The sequence below is a fragment of the Nicotiana sylvestris genome, chromosome 3 (assembly GCF_000393655.2).
Source record: "Nicotiana sylvestris chromosome 3, ASM39365v2, whole genome shotgun sequence".
Lineage (NCBI taxonomy): Eukaryota > Viridiplantae > Streptophyta > Magnoliopsida > Solanales > Solanaceae > Nicotiana > Nicotiana sylvestris.
In genome coordinates, this window is record NC_091059.1 from 186,525,616 (window position 1) to 186,545,187 (window position 19,572).

General features: G+C 35.2%; 1 protein-coding gene across 1 annotated transcript; it reads right to left on the reverse strand.

Annotated features, from left to right (window-relative positions):
- Positions 1-3,452: 3,452 nt before the first annotated feature.
- LOC104244376 (protein SLOW WALKER 2-like) lies at positions 3,453-15,525 on the reverse strand. The gene is made up of 16 exons (XM_009799787.2): positions 14,734-15,525; positions 13,467-13,542; positions 13,255-13,374; positions 12,579-12,654; positions 11,805-11,873; positions 11,626-11,706; positions 10,789-10,860; positions 10,009-10,101; positions 9,687-9,839; positions 8,591-8,674; positions 8,323-8,466; positions 6,374-6,463; positions 5,874-5,956; positions 5,420-5,776; positions 4,501-4,723; positions 3,453-4,353 (listed from the first exon to the last, which is right to left on the reverse strand). The coding sequence occupies exons 1-16, from the start codon at positions 15,395-15,397 to the stop codon at positions 3,748-3,750; spliced, it is 2,991 nt and encodes a 996-aa protein (XP_009798089.1). The 5' UTR covers positions 15,398-15,525; the 3' UTR covers positions 3,453-3,747.
- Between the last annotated feature and the right edge of the window lie 4,047 nt (positions 15,526-19,572).

The window sequence follows — 19,572 nt, forward strand, 5'->3', positions numbered from 1 at the left end:
TGGTCCGAACCTCGAGTTTCGACCAAGCTGGCCTGGGGTCGATTTTTGACTTTTTGGGGAAAATGATAGAAAACCTATAATTAAGCACTGGGTATGAATTCTTTATCATTTATTGATGTTAAATTAATTTGGGCTAGATACAAGGCGAATTCTAAAGGAAAAGCGGTGTTTGAGGCTTGAGTTGGCCGTGGAAGTTTAAGGTAAGTGTTTGGTCTAACCTTAGCTTGAGGGATTAGGAGTTGTGTCTTAATTGCTATGTGTTAATTGTGGAGTACGATGTATAGGCATGGTGATGAGTATCTATATGTCGGTGTCAAGCATGCCCGTGAGTCTAGAATTGTAATTGTTGTGACTCCGTTGTGATTTATTCATGCCTAATATGATGACTATCATTGTTGGTTCACTTGCCGGGATGTTATTGTTTATGAATTTGTCGCTTATGCCAGAATGTTTTTTATTATGATATTGTCTCCCTTGTCGGGATGTTTTGTTTATGATATTGTCTCCCTTGCCGGGATGTTGTTGTTATACTCTTGTTCCCTTATCGGGATCCTTTTATGACTGATGTTGAATTGTAAATGGGAGCGGGTTGCACGCCTACAACGAGAAATATGAAATGGCATCGGGTTGCACGCCTGCAACAAGATATATGAAAATGGGATCGGGTTCCACGCCTGCAACAAAAATATTTGAAATGGGATCGGGTTGCACGCGTGCAACAAGATATATGAGATGGGAGCGGGTTTCACGCCTGCAACGAGATATATGAAATGGGAGCGGCTTGCACGCCTGCAACGCGATATATAAAATGGGATCGGGTTGTATGCCTGCAACAAGAAAGAAATGAAAGTGAATATTGTGTTTGTTTTCCTCATTGTTGTTGGCAATTAAATTCTGGTTTTTTTACATTCCTCTTTGGTATTTTGTTGTCATGTGATACTACCCGTAGCATGTTTTCCCCTCCACATCTTTAACTGTGAATATCTACTTTTATTTTCCGTTGTATATGATTTATTTGCACAGGTCTATTTGGTAGTCTGGTCCTAGCATCGTCACTACTTTGTCGAGGTTAGGCTAGGCACTTACCAGCACATGGGGTCGGTTGTGCTGATACTACACTCTGCATTGTATGTAGATACTAGTACCGGAGCGTTTGGACCGCAGTGAGGTTGCTGCTTTCAGTCCAACAGGCGACCCGAGGTAGTCCTACAGGCGTTCGCGGGCCTTGGCGTCTCCTTCTATCATTTCTTTTCTGTTTTTTTTTTACTTATTCAGAGACAGATTCGTGTATTTCTATTCAGACTTTATTTGTGGTATTCTTAGACAGTATGTGAAATTGTGACACTAAATTCTGGGTAGAGTTGTATTTAGACTTCCGCAATTTGTATTAAGTTAAATCATCAGATTTCGTCTTCAGCTTTGTTATTGATATTATTATTTCCGTTGTTTGATACGTTGTTTTGAAATTATAAGGACTTAAAGACTTGAAAATGGTAATTAAATCGAAATAGTTGGCTTGCGTAGCTTTCACGAGTAGGCGCCATCACGACTCCCGAGGGTGAAAAATCTGGGTCGTGACAATAAGTACGACTAATAAGTACTAAGTATTTATTATATGACTAAATAATATTAAAAGTGAATTATACATTTTCACTATCTAAATAAATGCAAAACTAAAAAAATAAATATCCAATACTATTGTCATTTCGAGTATTGAATTGAATTTTTTTTGTTAGCATTAATATTAATTTGATTTTGCTTTGGGCTTTATTTGAGTTACTAACTTTTATGGGCTATAAAACATATTTGGCCATTCAAAAGTTCTAAGCCCAAGCTAGATATAATATATTAAAAGAGAGAACTATTAAAGAGTTTAAATTATATTTATAAATTACATTACAATAACTATTTTTATGTATAAAATATTTTTAAAACTTGTATACATGTAATGTCAGGTTGGTTTGGTTTCAATTTGAATTTTATTAGTTAAAACCAAACCAAATCAATTATGGTCGGGGTTTTTTTTTTTAACACCAAAGCAAATCAAACCAAAGCATAGTCGGGTTTTTTTTCTCGATTTGACTCGAATTATCTGTTTGGTGCGATTTGTCGGTTTCCTTTGTACACCCCTATCCAGTACTTTTCATCCATTGATTTACTCGTTAGCTTAGTTCTTTAATTTTCTTGGTCCCTTCATTAGATATATCTTGTTTGCTAGTAGTTAATAATCTAATCACATCTCACTCAGGTCTCAAGGTGTGTTTGGTACGAAGGAAAACATTTTTCGGAAAATGTTTTTCAATTTTCTCATATTTGATTGGCTTAAATATTTTAAAAAATATTTTCCTTGTGAATTTATTTTCCTTCAATTGGAGAAAAATATTTTCCTTATCAAGAGAAGGGAAAATATTTTCCAAAATTCCTTCTCAATCTTCCCCACCCTATTCCCCACCCTCACCAACCCCCACACCCACCACCCAATCCCACCCCATCCCCTCTCTCCAAAAAGACTTATTTTTTCAAATAACAATTTTTTTTCCGTCACCACCCACCCTCCTCCCCCTCCCCCACCCCCCCCCCCCAAAAAAAAATATTTTTTTAGTGTTTTTTGTAATTTTTAAATTTCTGCTTTTTCGTTTTTCTGCACCACCACCCCACCCTACTGCCCCCAAACCCCGCACAAAAAAAATGTTTTTTTCTTTTTTTACTTTTTTTTAATAAATTTTAAATTTCTGTTTTTCGTTTTTGCACCATCCCCCACCCCGCACAAAAAAAAAGTTTTTTTTTTACTTTTTTTCTCGACGCGAAAATTTGTTGTTACACCCTTCCCCCCCTCCCGAAAAAAAAAATATTTTTTTTATATTTTCAGTTTTAGTTTTTTCATCTTTCGGTTTACAGGTTCGAAATTTTACAAGTTCCAAAGTTATGAGTTCGGAGGTTTATATGTTTGAAAGTTTACGAGTTTAGAAATTATAAAGTTTACGGATTCGAAAGTTCGCAGTTTCGAAAATTTAGCGGTTCGGAAGTTTATGAAATTTATGGGTTCGGAAGGTTGTTGGTTTGAAAGTTTATGGCTTCATTTTTATTGTATCTAAATTATTTATGAATACTCTTGAGAAGTTGTTTTCCTTAACTTGCGTACCAAACACCAAAAAATAAATAAGATTACTACTTGTTTTCCAAGAAAATATTTTCCACGGAAAATATTTTCCGTTATACCAAATAAGTATAACACACCCTTAGTGTTAGACTTTAGTACCAAATAGCTAAATTCTCATTAGTCAATTCAATTATCCTAATAGTAATTGCTTTCCTTGGGATTCCGACCTCCAATTCACGTTCAGAGGAATATATTTGTTTGAAATTTACACACCTTAAACTATAAGGTGTGGTCGAGTAATATCAACCCCGAACTATTCACGGCATTTCAGCCCATCACAACCTTGTCAATATAGAACAATAAATAAAATGTGATCAGTTAGTTGTCCACTGTAAATAAACTTGCAAAATATTTCTGTCGTTTCTAATGTGTATTGGAATTAAATTGGTTGGAATAGTAGATTCGACAAGGTATAAATTGGTTGGAGTTATCAGCTAAGCATTTTAAGATTACAACACAATACATTAGGCGCTGGAAAAATTGAGGCAACAATATGGTATATAAAAAGTTCCTTCACCTATATCAGGAGAATCTGTGAGGATAGGGTATCAAAATCAGCAACTCTTTCATGTAAAATAGGGGCATGCTTAATTTGAACTCTTTCTCTTCTTTCTTGATTTAGTGGGCTTTTCTGCGCTGTCCTTGTTAAGCAAATGTTCATAGTCTTCAAGGCTAGCAAATGGGGATTTTCCGGCACGCTTGTCTGACTTCCTTTTCTTTTTTCTTTGATGTACAACATCATCTTCATCTGCCTTTTCTGCATCATTTTCGTCATCACTGCCCGAATTAATGTCAGCTCCATCATGTTCCAGAAGAGCATTCATCTCATCATCGCTGTTATCACCAAGCAACTCGTCATCATCTTCGTTAGCAACCTCGTCCAAATCACTGTAATCATATTCACCGTTTGCTTCCAAGGGAGTCCCACCGGACTCTAACATGCTGTCGACTTCCTCATTTTCACTCTCATCAGCAGCATCTTCATCAATCTCATCTTCGACATCGCTACCATCCGCAGTCAAAAACTCCTCAGCAGCCTCATCCTCTGGCGTCTTCTTCTTTTTCTTCTTAGGCTTCTTCGACGACTTCATCTTATTTACGTAGAATTTATGGAAGACAAGATCCTCAGGGGGTACATCTGTTTCAGCCAAGGAGAGAATTTCTGACCCAATCAACTGCCCTTGCATGTCAAGCTGCAAGAAAAATAAGATAAATGTGATGAAACAAGAGATATTAAATAATCACGTCAAACTTTCGTGCAAGCAGTGACGGAGTAAATCAATTAAAGCCTGAATCAAAGTGGTATTGGTAAATATCCTTTGTTATCTATAACAACTAACCTTCTTAGCCGGTTCAATCTGGGAGGCACCGTGCCAAGTGTTTTGTTTTGGTTTCTTTTCCATGAACTTGTCGAGGAAAGCATTCAGCGAAAGATCATTCAGGGGGTTACCATTATACACAATGGTTGCTCCTGAAAGAAGGGTTCTAGCCATGGTAGCAACTGATGGATGTGCATGTGATGCCAGTACCATCAGCTCCCACCAGCTAACACGATCTGCATTGCTATTTATTTGTACAAGTCAACAAAGAAAAATTACATTTTCTGTATACTCAGAGAAGAAATTGATAAAATATTCTATTATTTTCAGTAAAGAGGTTCGCGTGCTGGCAACAAGAGTGCAATAATTAGGATATCCCCATTTACACAAGGGCAGATATACCAACTATCAATGACTTCGTATTTCTAAGGTGTATTCTACACATATTCCCTCCATTATATTTAATGACACTCTTTCGTTTTTTTATCCATTCCCACCTTTCTACATCTAGAAACTCTTTAATTTTAGTATATCTTTTTACCCTAAATGATGTCCTATTTTTTTGGACAACAGTGGTTTCTTGGCCAGCTTGCGTATCTGAATGAGAATCTCTTACAGGAATGACATGGCATGTTGTAGACCAAAAGACACAAAGGGTACTTTTGGTATGTTTCCAAACAACCACTTTCATATAAAAGGAAAAAGAGGAAGTAACAGAACTTATATTTTTACGGACAGTGTCTTTTTTATGTAAAAAAGTTATCTACCTTTGGGAAGCCAGAAGCCAAAAAGGAATCATAGCCAATTCAAATGAAAGCAGCACGATAAGCAAGATAGTCTTTGATCTTTGCTCGTGACATTTCACAGGCTTAATAAATATCTAAGGCCAGAAAGAGGGCAATAACAATATCTAAGGCCAGAAAGTGGGTAATAACAGTACCTGAATGAAGGTTCTCTGTGCCGTGGATCATATCCTCCGGGCAGTAAGTGCTTTTCATTTGAACCTTCAGGTAGAAGTTTGTTAAATCCGGACAGCAATGTAGAATCCTTTGGTTCATCTAAACCACCTCTAGCAGGCGACAAATTAGCTTGGAGTGAATCATCCTCAGACTCGGAAGTAGAACTACCATCTTCCTGCAGGGAATGATTGCGAATTTGCAAGTGGTTAGATTCTAGAGCAACTTCACTTGCATTATCTGTTCGATTTGGTGGATTGGGTCGATTTTCATCTTCTTCTGTAATATCCTTAAAATGCTCAAGATCTTCATCAGCAGACTCACTCTGCAGCATCATGTTCCTGCATGAAAAATGTAAGACATTTCATGTTGCAAGAAAGATCCTTTAGCCATGTCGTAAACTTCGTCAATGGCAACATACTATTCCTACAACCCTACCAGAGAGTTGGTCTTGACTTAAGGACCTCGGACAGAAGAAACAGACACCCACATGCGTATTGAGGCTGCTGCTGAATTGCAACCTGTTAATACCAGACACTCGATAGTAAGGTGTAAGAATGAAAACAAATTCTCAAGAGGGCAAAACCAGTATGTGGGCTTTTTAAATCAAATAAAATGGAAATTCAAGCACAGGACCAAAAGAGTACAGCTCCTTGATGGAAAAAAAATATGAAAGAATATAATATACAGCTTCGAGTAGCTTCTTTTTCCCTAAACTATGTTTGAATCAGTGTGGTTCTTCAGTGAATTCGAATTAGCTATTTGATAGTCTATCACACAAATTTATATAAAACCAATGGAAGCCTAAACTTGATATACTTGCAGGAGAATACATGACAAACATCTGCCTCAAATTAAATACACCTAGCATACTTGCTCTTTCATATTGCTGACATTGCAAGATTTCACATAATAACAAATTTACACCTTGAACAAACCTGCAACAATCGCTTTGAGAATGCAGCAACTCGCTTCACATTTACATCATTTTTCATAGCCCTCAGTAGCAGGCCAATAAACATTTCCTCCTGCAGATAAAACCAGAACACGCTCAGACATAATCAGGTAAAGATTAAGGTAGCAAGAAAAAAAACAGCCATTTCACTTAAGGTTAGATCCTAACTGAAGCACAATTGGTCATCAATTGAATGAATACAGGTCATAATCAGCATTGCCATAAAGTGATGCATTATGACAAAATTTAGTTCAAGACAACAAGAACTCTTCCATATGTTTTCCATTCTCGGCAGGAGGGGGTTGCAGCAGAAGCACAACTAAGGCTGGAAGTACTGAAGAAATAATGTCTAAAATTACAGGTCTGATAAAACTTCTTTTAATAAAGCAAATGGGAAGTTTATCGTGTAACCAGGTAAAGTAGCAGCAAACTTCAGAAAGGAGGACGACCTAATTCCTCACAACTTAACCTTCTCAAGATCTGTGACAAAAAGAGCAACATGATGCAGCTACTAAATACAGGGATGGCCAACTTTTACAGCTCACTTACTTTATACATCAATAATATTAGCTTCACATTCATATGGCGTATGACATCCATATAAGTTGCTTCGGATATTCATTCTCTATGACTTCGATTTTCTGGTGCTGGGGCTTATTTCCTCTATAAATCGAAGGATGTGTGCAGCAATGACTACCTTAGTTCTTAGTTATGAATGTTTATGGCTTTCTTCAGAGAACATCTTGCAACAAAATATGGATGCTTCACCAAAACTTTAGTTCACTCTTGGAATTTTCAATTTTTCTAATCTCATTTTCTCTGCTTGATATTGTTTTCAAAATGAAGGTATCTCTAAACCATGGCATTTTTGCTTAAGTTACCTAGTAATGACCAAGCACGTTACGGTTAGATAGTGAAGTCTAAATTGTGGATAAAAGTTATACTCAATGTAAGAGCTCCATCAATATGTCACCACTATGGTAGTCCACTCTCCTACCATCAAAAGTTAGAGAAAAATTTTGAATAATGGGTCATCGGAACAAGAGCCATGCTATCCGTCAAGTTTTCAACAAAGGAACTAACATAGCATAAAAGCAGAAAGTGAGAAAAGGGTTGTATCCAAGACTCTAATACAGATCTCAACAGCCAGCCATCAATTATTTGGTTTTCACAAACCCCTTCATGCGCGAGAACCCATATTCATACCAGCCTCAGCCAACAATGAAAAGAGCAAGTAAGAGGTTAGCTCAACCAACTGCCTTCCCACTTTCTTGCAAATTCTTTTTTCCCGGGGGGGGGGGGGGGGGGGGGGGTCTTTAAATTTTTTTCTGCGGGCCATAACATAGGTTTCTTAGCATTCTCCGAAGTTGGGAATGGAAAAATGGATACCACCAAGATAAGTATCATTTAATCTTCAAACTTGCTGAACCTAAATATCAACCTTGAAAAACTAATCCATAATCCTAATTATAATCATTAATCACATCAAATCTCTAAGTACACTATATGCCTTTGATCCCATAAGATTGCAAATCAAGTGTGCATCTAAAGCTTACAACAGACAAGACCAGACACCAAAGATTACAAAAGAAAAGGAACTAGAAGCAAGAGCAGGACCACACAGATCTTGACCTCAGCAATGCCAATACAGAGGTTAATCTACCACTCTCTCTTTCTTTCCCTGCCCCCCCCCCCCCCCCAAAAAAAAAAAATCCTAAACGACATATGTGTTAATTGAAGACAGTTCTAACTACTATCACCCTGCACTTTCTACAAGAACTTCCTAAAACAGAAAAGTGATTAAACAACGAACCTTCTTTTTTTGGTTCGAGAGCGGGAAGGGAATTCTTCAAGTGTATATGTTTGTCCTATCAAAAAAGCTTAAGCTGAACCAGAAAGCACAAGAATATAATTATGAACGTTTCCACATACCTTGGAAGAATTCATTGCAGCTGGTAGAAGGAGCTTAGCATACAAGGCACGATAAAATCGATCACTAACAATGTGATTTTTTGCTGAGATCTTATCTAGGAGCATGAGAGCTTGAACTCCAACATTAAAGTTACTTGAATGAACCTGCACATTCCAAGCAAATTATAAAAAAGATAAATCTATTCAACAACATCAGATACTTATCCAACAATCGAGCGAGCAGTCTTCCACAAGAACTTCATGACCAATATCATAAATCAGAGCTTACCAGCTGAAACAAGACGGGTGTATGGGCCTGAATGAGATCATCAGCTTCATCACTTGAAACAAAAGGGAATGCTCTGTTCACACCCTGCAAAGGAGAAAATTGAGCAAATGGAGCAGATCACTATTTTTTCCAAACCAGCAGAAACGTGAAGCATAACAAGCACTAATGCAAGAAGCTGCAAAGATTGAGCAAGCTCGAGGAATCATAAAGCGAAGTTGCTGGACATAGAACGTAAAAGGGGCAATGTGGTTGTATGTGGAAGAAGAAAAAGAAGTGGGGAAAGGAAATTTATTGAAAATAATATCTTTAAAATATAAAAACTGTCATATTAATTTTTTTAAAAATTATAATAGAACTTTGAAAATGTATATATATTGATTTCGGTTCAATCCATTTACTACTATTTTAATCCAAATAGATTATCTAATCTTAACACAAAATTGTAAATTCTGAAAGATTATATTTAAAAGTCAAATTAATTAACCCTTTCAAAGTCTAGTTTAATTCTATTGTGCTTCTCTAAAATATCGAATTTCTAGATGTGTAGTTCCTAAACTGTAATCAAATGAAACTACTGGTAGAAAATGAGTATTAAATTAGGGTTGGAGAAAGGAGCAATATAAGGGTATTTGGGTCATTTACACTACATGCGCTCCATTCCAAATAAATAAAATGGTATAGCAAGCTAATTATTAGAATGATTTGGTGCATCCCTACGTTCATTCACGCACATACCAAGCTCTATCAGTTATCTGCATAGGAGAAAGGTGGAAGGTAACCAGTGGATTACTCGTGGTACATACAAACTGGGTCGAGCACCACTGTTACAGTTGCGCTCATCTTTCAACAATAAACCTTAGTTTTTTTATCTTAAAAGAAAGAATCCAGTAAATTATGTGAATTACCAAACATCTGCATTGTTGACTAGAGACTAAACGAGCTACCTCAATGAAACAGTTCCTAGACAGATTTTTATATTCTAACCACCACCAAGTCGACAAATGCAAATGCTCCTTTGAGAAATAGAAGTGTTACTCTTTGTGCAATCCAGAAGAATTAACAAAAAAGAAATAGAACTAGACTAGCCAACACAAACCGTAAGAAGTGCTGATAGCAAGCGTGAATCCATTTCAATATGAGATTCTGATGAATCTTTTTCTTTCTTCTCTTTCGAAGTGCCAGAAACCTCTTTATGTCCCTCGCTCTTTTTATTCATCATCCGTCCATCCCCTGCTTCAGATATTAAGACCTGAAATGTTGATTCAGGATAAAAGGAGGTAAAGAAGGATGTTACATGAAGTTATGCAAAACACTTGATGAGCTTCAATAATAAAATATGAAGCTCTCAGCTCTACTAAGACAAAAGAGGAAAGATGCATAGGACTAACTTATTGGACTATGACAGCTCTAGATCATACCTTAAATAGAGCAAAATATACATCTATCAAACGCTTTGCCACCTTTGGGCCATCCCCCCTGTGACTTAAACGAACTTGGCTTAAAAAGTTAACCTGTTACAATTACAGATAAGTAGGACGTTAGGACTACATATTCTGCATCAGCAATATCTAGAGATGACGACTTTAAAACTACACATCTGCATTAGCATATTTAGAAATGTCGCTAACAGCAAATTGGAACAATAAATAAATACAACATGACTTGCCACCTGAGTTTATTGTTGTATACTTATAAACAGACTCATAAAGATATTCTGATCAAATGGCCAAGTCGGGAGATTAAAGCAAAAGTAAGTTTCAAAAATAGTAAAGTTCAGAAAAAAGACAAGGATCACATCAATGTGTTTACTGAAAACAAGCAAGCAGAAAAAAAGCTCCTACCTAAGAACAAACCACAATGACATTTAAAATTAGGGCTTATTGGTTTGATTTATCTTAAGGAATCAGGTTTTACCGGTTCAATCAATTTCATTAACCACATACACCAAATTTTTGGAGCTATTACTTCGAGAAAAGGATTGTTTTAATCGGTAATGTTATAGTCACTTATATACAGTAACAGTTCTCATAATCCAAACCAAACAGAAGAATTTGGATGGACACACTCTGTAGAATAAGATTTATCATATCGCAAACAAAAAGAACTTGAAGAGGACAAAAGGTATTCGCAGTTGAAAATACAACCACGAAGTACCTAGTGTGACATGCAAAAAAGATAGCAATAAAGCTTCGACATACAGCATGATACTTGGCTCGCAATCCCAGATGAGGCCGGAAAAGAAAATTATCAACTTCATCAATCACTACAGCCTGCACAATAAAACAAATAACACGTTAAACAACAAACTTTCATCAGGAAAAGTATCACAACAGAAATCATAACTGCACTTCAGTAATGCTAAGGCATGTGCTTCCTAACAGCTTGTCTATAGTCCAGCTGACTCTCTAAGACATTGATGTAATAGTACCTGCCCACCAAACCATCGTGTATGCTTAAGAAATATAGTCCTTATTTCAATATGCATTTCAAGGCATAATATTCTAAAAATGTAACCATTTTCAAAGAGCACATTATCCTGCTTGGTCTTATCCGAACATCACAACTAAGTTAGATTTGTATTTGCACAAACTTCTAACAATTTGAGTTGTAACAGAATAACGACTACACCGGCACTCTCCATTTTAAATGGGATAGATTATGCATGAACAACATCCTTCAGATGGGCTTTCAACAAGCACTCTTGAAAGTAGCTTTTTTCTTTTGAGGGACACTCCTTGAAGCCAACTTGCAAATTTAGAGATAGCATCATCCCAAAGCTGTTTGCTTTATTTTTTTCTTTTGAATAATTAAGCTTTTTGCTTTATTTTTTTCTTTTGAATAATTAAGCTCTTTGCTTTACAATCGTGGACCTCACAACATGAAGGATATACAGGCTAAAGATGTGATCAATATAGTAATGTCAAAGCCAACAAACGAACATTTATCAGTTTTAAAAAAAAATATTGTATGTCCGAGCACCTTTTTTTATCAGTACTTGTATGTCTAAGCACGCTCAACCAAATACTTTGTTTTACCTTCATATTTGAATGGTCAGCCAAAAGCTTTGATAGGTGATAATCAGCATTAGATGCAACCTTGTTTTTAGGATCTCCTAGCTGCAAGAAAGTGAAGAGGTATCAGCTGGAGCTCCACGGTCCCAAGAACTCTCCAGAACAAAGTAAATGGCACCAGAGGCAATGAGGTAAAGCAGCACCTTGTTTACTAGGGCAGCAAGCAATCGACGCTCTTGTTCTGGTTTGCACTTAAGCAAAACATAAACTGTCTAGAAAACATAAATACAAAGATAAGTATTTCCCCACTTTTTTGGATCACATAATCGAAGTCTTCCAACATATGGACACTCAGAAAATATCAAACTACAGGAAACCCAATTGCAGTGCAGATGCAACACCAAAATCAACACTTCAGACTGAAATACCGAGTGCAACTACTATGAAAGGAGCAAAATGAGAAACTTAAAAGCAAAATCTTGACAAGTAATGAAGCTATCCAAATTTTGTAGAAGCTTATTAACTCTATTTGGTTGAAGGTAGCGTCCTAATAAATTGGTATATTCAGAGAAAAAGATCGGTGTGATCCTCCAAATACTTTGAAAGGTAATAACAAATTATGTGTAGGTTAGCAGTTGCTGAGTTTCACTCAATTTTTAGGTCTCGATTTGACATTTTGAAGTCAAAAGTAAGATTTTCTCAAAAGTAAAGCATAAACTACATTGTCATAATAAATTTGAACTTCCTAATGAGGTTAAATGAATGGGGAGGCACATGGTCACCAGTGAGTAGTGAAAATAAGCAGTTCAATTGGCTTAGCGCAAAGAGCAAGAAGGAATAAAAGTTTCTCTCATGAGTCATTCTTTTCTCCTTTTCTAAGAGACAATTAGCTAAAAAAACGTTGAAGAATAATTTGCTTTGAGGAGAAACATAGATAGGCAACTATACAGATGTGCAATAAAACTGTCAATAACAACCTTTAATGCCTTGTCTTTGAGTATATCTAAGACATCTCTTGACGCTTCCTCAAGAGAAGTGATATACCGCTCATACCTGAAACAGAAAACCTTATTCAACTGAGAATCAACATCTTTTTTTTATATGGGAGAAAACCTTATTTAGTTGAAAATCAACATGGTAACAAAATAAACAAGCATATAATAAAGTGAATTATTGAAAAAAGATTCTAACATGCTCTATGAAATCATCAAATCGGGAACATTTAGAGTTCTATCAAATATATCCTAGCGCACAATGTCTATTCCCCACATTGATGGTATCATGATATTACAAGCACATGGGACCTATCAACCTAAAACCTATGGTGAATCATGGTCAACCTAACACCCACATCTATAATAACTCGTATACTTACAAACTGCTAACCGTGAATGCAGCATATAGGAGTAAGCCTGCTCGATTACCAAAAGGAACAGAGGAGTCCCACTTAGGTATCTAACCCTTTCTCTGATGCACTAAGATGAGGAGAGAACACTCAACAGCCATCAACCACGCAGGGCTATGGGTCAACTTGGGACACTCCCCCAAAAGTTGGCTCAAGTTTTAAAACAATGCTTCACATACACTACCATATTTGGAGCTCAAATAATCGAACCATGAAACACTTGCCGAAAAGTTTTGGCTTAAGTGTACCTTTGCTTCAAACATTCCTCCCAATACCAAAAGAGTAGAAGCGAATAACCATCTTTATTATCCGGAATATGATCTATCGGCCGCTGAAAGAGTGTCTTCAGCTTGCGATCAGGCAGCAGACTGGATAGAATAAATTCTTCAAAGTCAAATAATGAATGAACTAAGCATAATAAGGACGATCAATATGGAAAGAAAAACAAAGTTTAGCGCACCTAGAAACAAACAGTTCTTTCAATGCTTCAACACCTGCCAAAGCATGGCGTTTTCCAACTTTAGCTGTCACCATCCCTACATTGTCATTTTATCTTGATTAGAAACAAGCTCTCGCGACAAACAAACCCGGAGATAGAATCTTAATACTTCAGCCCCTTCAAGGCAGGACAAAGGAAAGGTTAAAAAGTTAATAATCTTGGACACAGACCAGATGAAAAACTAAGTAGGATAAATAAAGTCACAAGGCAGGAGGGCAAGGTCTGCATAAACCCTACCCTCCCTAGACCCCACCTATAGGATCACACTGGATATGTTGTTGTTGTACAAACCAGATGAAAAATTAAGTAGGATACATAAAGTAACAATAACAGAAAGTTATTAAAAAGAATCCCAACTTTTAGTATGTATAGCAGCAGGCGAATGAAAGTAAAGAATGGGTACATATGAATAGGATGCAAATTAAGGGGGATGGAGGAGAGGTGAGAGTTATATGTTTTACTTTGGTTGGTTTGGGGGAAGTGGGAGTTGATAGAAATAAATCTGAACCCCTTCTGCCAAACCAAACAAAGAAAAAAAAAACTGAACTAGAAAGGAAATATCAAGTAGCTACAACTATGTAATTCAAAACTTTCGTATTATTTCTTTCCTCTTTCCTTAGGGACCAGTCAAGGAAAAGGAAGAAACTCTAATTAATCCTCCTTCCCTTTCAGTGATTCACCTCACATTATCAGTGCAAAGTCTAGACCTTTTCCTTTCCCATGCCACTACACCTAAAAGTAACCTCCTTGATTGAAATAACCATATCTTTCTAGACTCAAAATCTGACAAAATGAAGTATTCTTACATTAAAAATGATTAGCTTCCATGAATTGTATTTCCTGTTGAACACCCATGTTTAACTGTGCATAAATAAAACCTCTACAATGACTCAATGAGTGCTCAAAATGAGTATCTCTAACTGCAAAGTTCAGCTCTTTATCAGTCATTTGCCTCATTTTTGTCAAGATCTGACTCCGCTTACATTCTTCTTCTTCTTCTTCTTCATGAGTTAAAGTTTGCAAATTCTTCATCAAATAAAAAAGCAGAGGAAAATAAACTGTTTTGACAAATGGACTTGAAAAGATATGTTTTTTTTTACAATATATGATACTAGCCTATAGCATGAGTAGCAAAAAAAAACCATAGTATGGATAACAAGCCATTAGTCCATCAATTCCCCAGAAGAATTTAGCTATAACCAGCAGAAAGTTCGAGAAGAATAAATACCTAAAAGAGCATCAAGTGATCTCAAATTGGCAGTTGGATTATCGCCAATCATAACAGAAAAGGCAGACACTTTATCAGCAGCAGTTCCTGACCTTAACGTGGTAAGTACCATCTTAATATCTCCACTTTGTCCTCGTGACGACTCATAGTCCATTGCATACTGCGCCAATAACCTCTCCCCCATTTCCTTCTTCTTTTCCACTTTCTTTTTCCACTCCTCTAAATTCTTAATCTCAACATTTTTCTTCTCCCCAATAACTTTATCTTCTAATTCTGCAGCATCAACGTACCATACCCCCGACGCGCTCGCTTTCACAAGCGGAAGCTTAGGCATGTTCTTGTATTTGCTGTGCGTTGTATTCCATAAATTATTGTCGATTTTTTCAGGTTCGGCTTTAGGCTGCGGCTTGGGATTTTTTATGAATTTATCGTTGTTATTGATTTTCTTTTTGTTGAACTTGTTTTCCTTTTCATGTTGAGAGCTTTTCTCGGTATTGGTATTATTATCATTTGTAGGTGGCTGTTTGATGCGACCTTTTTTGCGGAAGTCAGAGTCATCGAAGCCTGAAGACGGCGTGGAGGTGGCAAGACCGAGTGAAGAAGCGAAAGAAGCTACATCTGACTGGAGTGCTTCAATGTCTGTAGAATTTTTAGTCTTTGCCATTGCAAAGAGAAAAGAGTAGTGAAGTTGCAGGAGGGTTTTCCGAGAAGAGAGTGGTGAAGTTGCAGGAGGGTTTTCCGAGAAGAGAGAGAAAGGTTTAGCAAGAGAGAAAATTGAATCGGGCCAAAATTCGCTTGTACCTATTGGGCCTCCTCCAGCGTTTACAAAGGTTGGTATTGGGCCATCTACAAAATCAGAAGTAGCCTAATTTACTAAAAAATGAAAAAATTACCTTCTATAGCCCCTCAAAATTTTAATAGCCCATATTTTTACCCACTTACACGAAATGGCAATTTATTTGCAACTTGTAGCTATTATCTATTTTCAATGCATTTATCTTACCAAGATAACATTTAATCCTAGCATTTTTATCTTTCTTTCATTCTATCTAATGTACACCTTTTTATCTTTCTTTCATTCTATCTAATGCACAGATTTTTTTCCCATTACCATTTTCATTCCTATCCTTTTTTTTTCTATGTCTTCTTCGTCTTCCTTTTATCTTTTTTTGGTTTTTTTTTCATTTTCCTTCCCTTCTCTATCTCCCATTTCAGATCTATATTTTTTCTCTTTATCTTTTTTACTTCTCATTGGAAAAAATTGTTTGTGTACCTAGAAAAATCACAAAATTTTTAATTCAATTATTAAAAAGATTTACTCAATTACGATACATGATACAAGAGTAGCAGCAAAAGCCGTGGGGTTTTCTAGTCAAGCTTCTGCTTATTATTATTATTATTATTATTATTATTATTATTATTATTATTATTATTATTATTATTATAAAATGTATAAAAATTGTATATATACTATTACATTGTATAAATTTTGTATATAAAGTGTATCCTCTATATTTTAGTGTATCCCTAATGTATCATTAGTGTATATTCATCGTATAGTGATAGTCTGTTTTATATATATTTTGTATAGTGACAGTCTATTTTGCATATAAATTGTACAGTGACAGTCTATTTTGTATATTTTTGTATAGTGATAGTCTATTTTGTATATTTTTTGTATAATAAAAGTCTATTTGTACATATTTTGTATAGTGAAGACTATCCATGAGATAAAAATTAAAGAAAATTGAGACCTAAAGTTAGACTATGCATTAGTTTCCATCATCTTTGTTTCTCCTGTAAAATGCAATAAATCAAAAACCTTCAGCTCTATTACTGTTGCTATGGACACAACAGCTCAAAGAAACCTCTCAATTTTCTACAGTAGAAGACACTTCACCGTCGTTGGAGCCAAAGTCGCAGGAACGAGGTCTCCGTCAGCATCAGAGATTGGAAACTTACTCGTCGTCGCTTCAATTACAAAAGCTTTGACAGCACCAGAAGGAAAAAGTAACCTAGAAAAATACAACGATTCAATTCCCCTATGAGAAACCCTAGTCCCTTAAATCATCCTGGCTTTAGGTATGTATAATACGACGGCATTGAAGATCTCAAATTTCTGCTTCTTATCTTAGATTTCATTTTTCTATTTTGGAACTTGAGTTGGAATTGGAGAAGAGCGGTTTTTGGATGAAGGACGGAAGTGTGTAAAGATGGGATTTGAAATATAAGGAAGGATTGTGTTTCGGTGATAATTGGGTCAGTGGCTAGCCTTTTAATTAGTTTTGGGCTATAAAATGCATACTGCAATTATGTGGCTAGCGGCTGATATTAGTTTCTAGCGGTTGGCCATAAATGAAGTTTGCTCATTGAAAAATAGTCACAATTTCAAAAGTAATTAAAATCTAGTCACTTTTTATATAAGATAAAATTTAAACAAAAACGACCTTTAAAATCCAGAAAAATTCTAGCATAATATGTTGGAGTTCGAATTTTGTATACATGAGATTCCAGTATAATATGTTGGAATTTCATAATATGCTCGAACTTTATACGCATAAACTCCAAAATTCAGCATATTATGCTGGAACTTTTCGTGTTTCAGCTAAAATAGTGGTTATTTTTTAATTATTTTGCAAATGCTAGCTATTTTTTAATTATCAGTCTGAATAATGGCTAGCCCATACAATTTTACCCAAGTTAATTGATAAGTAACCACAATTCCCAGTTGATTTAAATTTAGCCACTTTATAATAAGTGGACAAACATATCCTCAACTAAACATCAAAACTCTAGTTTCTTTTTCTCTGCTTCTTCTTTTTCTCTTTAATATCCCCTATAAAGCTCATATGAACCTTGTGGGAAAAGTAACACATATTTAAGATATGTTCGAATACCTTATTTTGCATTAAAAAATCTAAATGTATAAGACTTGAAGACTGTATTTTTTGGAACTTAATGTTCTCTCTTCGCTTTTACTTTTTAGTTTCATTATTATAGAAACATATTATGTCGTTTGTTCTTCTTTTTATAGAGTTTGAACCGTGAAAAATGACGAAGTACATGTAAAAATGTTGAAAGTTGACGATGGATTTCATGAAAAATGTTGGAGCTATTGTTGGAGTTCAGGAAAAAAATAATAGTATTCATTAAAAAAATATTGGAGCTACTGCTGGATTTAATGAAAAAAATATCGGAGTTCATGCATAAAACGCGAGCGTTAATGTCGAAGTTCATGAAAATATATTGAATTTGATAAAAAAAGATATTGGAGTTCAAGCAAAAAAATATTAGAATTCAAGGAAAAAATTGGAGTAAATGGCAGAAGTTTAAGAAATATGTTGGGTTCGCAAAAAAGGTTGGAATTGGAACTTCTAACAAATAAAATTCACGTATAGTATCATGGAATTTAGAAAAAGCGAAAAAATGAAAAACTAGAACTCTCATCATTTCATATTCCAACTCCAACATAATATACTGTGTAAAAGTTTACACTCCCGTATAATACTCGAGTTCGAAATAACCAAAAAATATGAAGAAGAGGCCTTCTTCAGCATTTACTAAATTGGGAGTATTTTTGTTCAAATATTATTTTGAGTATTTTTGTTCAAATATTATTTTCGCTTGAAAAAGTGTCTATGTTTTAATTAGTTTTGAAATCGCGACTAATTCTCAATTACCGATTCAAAAAAATGGCTATTTCTTAATTTCTCGCGTTTTTTGAGAGGAACAAGTTCTAATTTTGGGCTTGCACTTTGAATTTTGAAATACCATCACTTTAAGGAAACTACACATTTGGTCACCCGATTAAATTTACATTTGGTAGTCAATATACATATGTTATATACTAATTATACACATATTGAATATTGGCACTTAATTTTTCGGGTGGGCAACTACACAGTGTAAAAAATTCCTTATTCTTTGAGAAATTTACACAAATATCCCAAATAAGTCTCAACTTACTAACTTGTAGCCATTAGTTATAGATTTACCAAAACTAGCCAAGCACATATAAAAATTTAAAAACCAAATAATAAAGTTCTTTCTCTCAAAGAATCGCATGCAAAAACCACCTTCTATATTTTTAAGCGTTACTAGCAACATTAGATGCAAGACGAAAAGAAAATTCCATAGTAGCAAATAAGATGATGAAATACAAAAAAAATATACAATATTCCAAAAATCTAAACAAAAAAAGGAACTTTTTCAATGGGTATAGTTGAAATTCACTGAAAACATATAAATAAGTCAATATATAAAATTTGAGGAAGACTGGAGATGATTTGGACTGGTTTTGTGTTAAAATTCGTAATTAAATCGAGTTCAAAAAATCATTGTGCGACACATGTACACGTATCACGCATATATCTCATGCACATGTATATATGGATATACATATGATACACAATTGATATAAATATGATACATACGTGATACACATTGTGATACACCATATCATTTTTTTTCATGTTCAGTTTTTATTTTGAATTTTCAATTCAAACCACCTCAAAATTTTACCAAACTATCCCAAAATTAAGATTCAAGCTTCTTAAGATGTACCCAATTTATTTTAATAATACTCACTCAAGAAAAAACAAAAATCTAATATTTTTTTGCTACAAATAGTTAACTGGCTAATATTATTAATATTTGGCTAATATTAGTAATATTTTATGAATTGACCAATTTTTGTAATGAACTACTTATAAATAGAGGTAGCCGGTAGTTTCCCTTCCCTTCATAGCCCCCGGAAAATAAATTGAACTTGGGTTAAGCCTTTCAAATTCCAATGAGCCTTTCAAATTCCAATGAGCCTTTCATATATTTATACTTTGA